Source organism: Buceros rhinoceros, unplaced genomic scaffold (assembly GCF_000710305.1).
Source record: "Buceros rhinoceros silvestris isolate BGI_N320 unplaced genomic scaffold, ASM71030v1 scaffold29, whole genome shotgun sequence".
Lineage (NCBI taxonomy): Eukaryota > Metazoa > Chordata > Aves > Bucerotiformes > Bucerotidae > Buceros > Buceros rhinoceros.
In genome coordinates this window covers 38,876-45,818 of record NW_010431851.1, presented here as the reverse complement: position 1 = coordinate 45,818, position 6,943 = coordinate 38,876, and the positions used below count along the sequence as shown (strand labels likewise).

At 43.7% G+C, this 6,943-nt stretch overlaps 1 protein-coding gene across 2 annotated transcripts in view; it reads left to right on the top strand.

Annotated features, from left to right (window-relative positions):
• GAL (galanin/GMAP prepropeptide) overlaps positions 1–6,085 on the top strand; it is a 7,351-nt gene extending 1,266 nt beyond the window's left edge. Inside the window, exons 3-6 of one of the 2 annotated variants that reach the window (XM_010143538.1) lie at positions 563–634; positions 1,013–1,099; positions 4,088–4,165; positions 5,961–6,085. In XM_010143538.1, the coding sequence (XP_010141840.1) occupies positions 563–634; positions 1,013–1,099; positions 4,088–4,165; positions 5,961–6,013 (290 nt within the window). In that variant the 3' untranslated portion in view covers positions 6,014–6,085. The remainder of the gene's footprint in view (positions 1–562; positions 635–1,012; positions 1,100–4,087; positions 4,166–5,960) is intronic. The other variant, XM_010143539.1, reaches the window with a different exon arrangement.
• The last annotated feature ends 858 nt before the right edge of the window (positions 6,086–6,943 follow it).

The following is a 6,943-nucleotide window of genomic DNA, read 5'->3' as shown; positions in this document are numbered from 1 at the left end:
ACCACCCGCCCCCAAATTGTTACATGACATTTTGGCACGATGCAATTTATTTCAGATTTCACCTTTGAAAACAGCTTCACTGCCTGGCTTTATTGTGCTACTATTTTTTTGTTTAATTAAAGCAAAACAAACTAAAATAATAACATACAAACTCATGACTGTAAATATTAACAGTTGACTGTGTGAAAAATATTTAAGGTTTAAGATACAGGAAGATATTGGTTTACAAAGACGGAGAATCACAACTGTAGATTATGAGAAAAATGAATGGCAGCAGTAAGCTGCCTCCTCAACCTGTCCTTTTGCCGTTATTTGTCGTTAGCGTAATAACACGCGTTACCAGTGTACAGGTACTTACCAGGACTCTCATCGTTCTTATGAACTAACCTTAAGGATACCTAAGAAAAAGGCTTCGGAGTGTGTTAACTGGTTCTGGAAATGCCTGGGAGTGTGTGTGCCCCGAAGCAGGTCTAACCAAACTGGCAAAGACTCTGCGGGGAGCTGTGCTTGTCGAAGTGCCGTTGATCTCAGACTGGGTAATAGGAATCATCCTCTGTTGCAGGTCGTATTGATCAGCTTTTGCTGATAAAGGAAATGCCCATTGCAAGGGGGAGAGAAGAGGCACCAGGGGCATGTAAGATAGTTTACATGAATAACCTTCCAAAACTATCTGCAGTTTTCTTTTAAGCAAACTCATCGGCAACATTTTCTGAAAATCGAGGGAAGAGCTGTAAGCCCAACTCACATTGCACGTGACTGTACAGACTTACCTTTTCTTTACCACTGCCGCTGAGTGCAGCAAGTGCCTAGTGCAGGACTGGGTCTGTCAACGAGGTAAATCATACGCACAGATTGAGAAAAAAACCGCGATTTCGCTGACACATTAATTGCTGCTTTGTCATTTTGTACGTCAAAAGTGCCCATCATGATCTTTTCTTTGAAATCCATGAAAAGCAAGTCATACAGCAAGGGTTGTTGTTAAGCCAACTAACTCCTGATTTTTGTTTATCAGATGCAGTAGATAACCACAGATCTTTTAATGACAAACATGGTTTCACTGGTAAACGGGAAATACAGCCTGATGAGGATGCTAAAGCAGGTAATGAAATTCAGAAAGCAAATATCGTTGCTTGGTTTTTTATGTTCAGCAATTTATTTACTGTTACTGAGGTGACTGACTACCTAGATACAAGGCTAGTCCCGCACTTTAACACGAGTCCTAGTACACGTATGAAAGGAAGTTAAACGAAATTTGGCCATGCGGTGTGCTCTGAGTATTTAAAATGTCGCCATAGACTCGAGAGTTAGGGCTTTTTTCAGCAAAGAATCGAGCTGTAAAGCAATCGTTCAGGAGGGAAAGCTGTAGAAACTGGCAAATCCTTTCCTTTTCCTGATCCCCCAGAGCTGAAGCTAGACCTCAGAACTGTATGGTTTTGTTTGTCGTCACTATTTAAAAATAGATCGTTCCATCTTGCGATGTTTAAGCAAGGTGTTTTACCACCATCCTGAGGAGAAACTAAACCTGCTGCAGTGAGTCGGGAGGAGTCTTCTGTTCAGCCCGTCGGTGATCTGACCATCACCTGAGTGCGACTGCAGAAGGCAGAGCCCAGCCCAGAGCTCTCGCAGGCTGGTTTAAATCCACCCAGCACGATGCAAACGTAGCTAACGCTACGGGAGTTCATAAATAACGCTTAATTACGATCTCGTGGACATAATGACGCTGTAAATGGCAGAGTACCCGAACTCTGTCTTTGCTGGTACGACCCCTGAACACCCGCCCATTTAGCTCTGGTACAGAGCTACACGGTGAGGGTTTGCGTGCGTAGTGGTTTCTGGCTGTTTCTTGTTTGCTTGTTTTGTTGTTTGCTTTTTAAGAAAAAAAGGAAGGAGGGAAAGGAAGAACCTAGTTCCTCAAACACTGGTGTAAAAATAATATTCTGCCAGTCAGGCAATGCGGCAGGAAGGCATTTGTAACCTCACAATGCAGCTCCCGCGGGTGGACCTGCCGCCAGCTCCTTCATGAGGAGCAGGACCACCGAGAGTTCCGGAACTCTCCTGACAGGTACTGCTGCGTGTCCACAGAGAGACACAAACCAGCAAAACCTGTCGGGATGGGGCGCGAAAATGATGTAACTGCCTCTGCTCTGAGCCTCATTTTAGATGCTCTTCTCTCATCAGAAGTTTTCTTTGAAGCTGAAGTTTATTGTAGAGGTTTTTTCCAAAGAAGACTGGGATATAGAAAATGGATAAGGTAGTTGGAATTCTTACTGTAATTGGAAGTGAAGGATTTCTTTTAGTTAAATTCTGCTGATTATTTACCAAAGTGTGTTAAATGGCAAGATACAGGCACATTATCGCTGTAAAAATTCATGCAAAGGCAGCTCGCTCTCCTTGAAGGGATGCTGCAGAACGCACAAGCTCTCCTGATAACCTAGAAGAACTTGTAAGCTCTATTAGTTACATGACACTAGGCCCAGAAAAAATAAATTTAAAAAAAAATCTATGAGCATAATCAGGAAAATCTTTAAAATCTTCCGATTCTATTTGTTTACTGCAGTCTGCGCGTCATTTGCAGTGAAGAGTTAAGGTGAATAGCAGAGTGTATAGAAATACACATGTACAGGGTGCTCAGGTTGCTGAAGAAAAATATTTATCCGATAAAATCACACGTAATAAAATCTGGGTCAGTGAACTGCTAATATAATAATGATTAATCATAACTAAAAGCTACAATAGGTTAAGTGGGGAAAAAAACTAAGTAAAGGAAAGCTTCAATTAACACAGGTATTATTGCTGTAAGTAATAGCAACGTCTTTGTGGCGGTTCAGAGACTGAAAGACAAGACTTCTGATGCCCGTTCCTTAGATGCTGGCTCTGCACCAGGAACCTCTGTGTCCCTCACAACTCCCCATCAGTATTTGATATTTGTGCCACAGATCTCAGTCTGCCTTCTGACCTCTCTGTCGTCAGGGGCCTAGATCTTCTCTTCTGTCAAGGAGAAGCTCCCCCACCATTCATCTGCCGCAAAGCCAGTCCTTCAGACTGTTCCTGAGATTAAACACATCCCCTACGATAACATCAAGGAACAGTATTTTCCCTCACAACTCCCCATCAGTATTTGATATTTGTGCCACAGATCTCAGTCTGCCTTCTGACCTCTCTGTCGTCAGGGGCCTAGATCTTCTCTTCTGTCAAGGAGAAGCTCCCCCACCATTCATCTGCCGCAAAGCCAGTCCTTCAGACTGTTCCTGAGATTAAACACATCCCCTACGATAACATCAAGGAACAGTATTTTCAGTGATGCAGTAATGGGCTGTCGGCCAGGTGCTGATACCCGTCTGTCCTGTATGCAGAGACCTAAAATTGAAGGGAAATTACCTACCATTTGTTCTCTAATGTAGAACAAATCTCCATCCTGTTGATAAAAAGCAAGATACCTTTTTTTTTTTTACTAGACATGGAAAGTGTACTTCTCAGCATCCTGACATGTAAGAACAAGCTCCCAGAGAGCTTCACAAATTGGGCTGTTTAAAAAGTATCGAGAGCCCTGCTTGTGCGAGAGCAAACAGGAGTGACTGTATGAGAGCCATGTGCAGAACCGTTCCGCTCCTCTCTGAGCTTTGGGTGAAGTCCCAGGCCAAGATTTTGGGCCACTTCTCTATCACTTAAGTGGCTTATAGGGAACAAAGTCAGACGACATAAAGAATTTTTAACTGTTTTGCAAAGGTGATGGATTTGTTTGTTTGCTAAATTTACCTTTCCCTTTGATCTCAAGCTAATGGACACAGAGGATGGACACAGAACAGGATAACTCTCTTCTGCCACAGAACTCAAAAACACGACCATTAACGTGTTAAAGCACCTCCCGTGGGGAAACAGCGTACAAAGCAGGGCCGTTTGGGATCTGAGATTTGCAATTACCTCCCTTAAAGTAGCTTTGCTCTTCTGTGAAATCAAGATTTCCATTAAGGATTTTAAGGGAAGAGAGATTTCAGACCGCTTTTTGTCACAGCACTCATAAGCCCAGCCACGTCACCTGCAGTTGAACCTAACGTTAACGTTACGTAACAATCAACTTGTTTTCTAGGGAATCCTGGAAGACCACTGGCTGATGAAAACATTGTGCGCACAGTAATTGAGTTCTTGACTTATTTGAATCTTAAAGGTTAGTGAACACCTTTGTAATCGTTGGCAGCTCTGGTGTGAAATTCCCGGAGGGGACAGGACTGTCCTTGCGTGGACAGGTCTGCAGCAGAGCTGAGGGTGCAGGACTTGGCTCAGCATCTCTGGTGGGGCGGGGGCGCTGTCAAATCCCTTTGAGCGCACTGAGGAACAGGCCTGGTGTGGAGCGCGTGGGTAGCGCTGCCAAACTGCAGGTCAGCCGCCAGCCGCCACGGCAGGGTCCTCACAGCCCTTCATCGCTCCGGGCACCGTGAAAATAATAACAGCTACTACTAAAATTGCCTGGTCCCAGCTTTTAGAACAGTGGAAAGCAAAGTAAATTACATGGCGGTTAGTATAAAATAATTCAGTAGCAAATTAAATAAGACCTCAGGTTAATGCCAAGAACAGGTGGTTGAAATTCTGAAACGTTGTTAGTGACAAAAGAAAAACATCTCCCTTTCTGCCTGTATTCGGCAATAAACTCACAGGATGAAACTGCATCAACTTAAGCTGAATGCTGGCAAACAGATCAAAATGTGGCTAGTAAAAATCCTATGAAGTCTTAAAATCGTGACAAGAGACGGAGCTTCCAGCTGATTGCATAAGAACGGTAACTTTTTGACAGCAGGAGGTGAAGAAGGCTGGCTGCTGCTGGGTTGAGAGAGTTTTCTTTTTTTAGACCTCTACACCTCTTTGGCATCGATTTCTAAATTACTTGTATCCACCCAAGTGAAAGAATTCTCACTGCTGAAAATATCAATCCAGTATTTATTGAATGAACTTTGCATTTGAAACAAAACCTCTTTATGGTTAGCGCTCAGGGCCTGAGATAACTCAGATATATATTTGAAGTAGATTATTGTTAGCATGTATATTTACTGTGGACACAGTAGTAGCTCGTGAAGAAGGAGGAGCCCTAAACACTTCCCTGGGACGAATGAGCAAAAAAAGGCTGTACTGTGAGGCTTGGTAACAATTCCCTGTTTAGGAGAGGGATGGCAAACAGGCGTTTTTATTCAGAAAAGATGTTATTGTTACCTGTCCTCATAAAAAAGGAATCTCCGGATCGTACAAAATGGGTTTTCCTTGAGATAGTTCCCAGGTTTCCAAAGACAGAGTTATCTCAACCGTAACCGTATCCATCGGCCAGCCCCAGTACAAACTCTTACACCAGATCAGAACTCCATTGTGGTGGAGACGCTTTAACGGTTTTGCTCCAGTGAAACATTGCTACGGTAACTGTATTGGTTTAGACATCAACCTCCCTTTGGGAGGAGGGGGAGAACTCCCGCTCGCGGGGGTCAGATTCAGGGAGTGCTTATTCCGTGCTGACTTACATTTCGATCTGCAAGTCCAAGTGACTGTTTTAACTGCTCAGAAGTGTCTTGGGGGTAACTAAAAATGGCCTTCAGCTCTTTCTCTTGAAAATCGCTCCCTCCCGCTTTAAAGGCTTCCCACCCGGAGCGGGCTGCGGCGTGGCAGCCGTGATCGGACAGTCCTGAAACTCCGGAGCTGCTGGCATCCAGCAACGTCCACAGGCCTACTAACCCTGGCGTAACGGCATCGTCCCTCGCCACTGCTGTGGCTAAAAGGGTGAAGTCAGAGCAGGGAGATATTATTAGCATTCAGAAGCAAACCCCGACAGCTTATAAACCGGAATATGAAAAGTTCAAAGATTTGCATCTTTTAGTTGAGAAAAGAGGAACATAGAGATGTATGCGGCTGGCACTGGGCGTTGCTAAGGTTAATACGATACTCTCATACGTGTTAATTCCGACTTTCTTTGCTTTTTGCAGATATGGGAGCGCTTGACAAACTACCTTCACCGGAGGAGACAAACCAGTCTTGAAGAATGCGTTTTTATTTTGTTGTTGTGTAGATTTAGACTGAACTGTAAACAAAGCATCCAAATGAGCTGAAGATGAGAAGAATTGTTTGCGTTAACGGATAGAAGCGTTCTGCCCTCTGTTTTGGGTGGGGGGGTGTTGTTTGTATTGTGTTTGGTTGGTTTTTTTCCCTCTCCTGTGATGTCATAGTGTAAAATTTTGCCTCAGTAAAATTTTTCTTTAGGTAAATGAACAAATAAAAATAAAGAGCAACTACATCGTTTCGTTTTAAAGTTAAATACCTTCCAGCACACGATGCATCGTATACAAAGCCTAGTTTACATTGTAATGTTATAGATCATCTATACTCTGCAAAATTACAGTAAAATAAAGCATAAACCCTGCGTATTGGGTGATTCAGCTAACGGAGAAAAAGAACAGTGACTTCAAACACAGAGTCTTGTCACGACACAGATCTGCCCGTACATCCGCGCTTCACGGCAGCTCTGCTTCCTGTGCGGATTTTCATAGACAGGAAATAAACTCCTGCTCATTTTACATTTTTTGTTATTTGCCTGTAACACATGAGCCCGTAGACCAAAGCGAACCTTCCCTCAACACAAATTCACCTGTTCTCTACAGGTAGTAGGTTCCCACAATTCCTGTGTGGAGGATTCCTGTTCCTATGCCTTCATGAATCCTGGATCTGTATTCTTCAATGAAGTGACTCTCCCGTCCACTCCAAGATCATGAGATGCTTTAATCTGGGTCCAGCGAAGCACTTGAATACGTGCGGAAGAGCTTTGATGTGCTGGGAGCAGAACGGTAGGGCCATACGCCATCAGTGTCCTGTCAAGGAAGAGGAAAGGTTGGAGAGGATGCGGAATCTTAGGGAGGTTTTTCCCGTTCAGATGATGTTCACTCTCAATACCATCCTTTCAAAATGCCGCTCT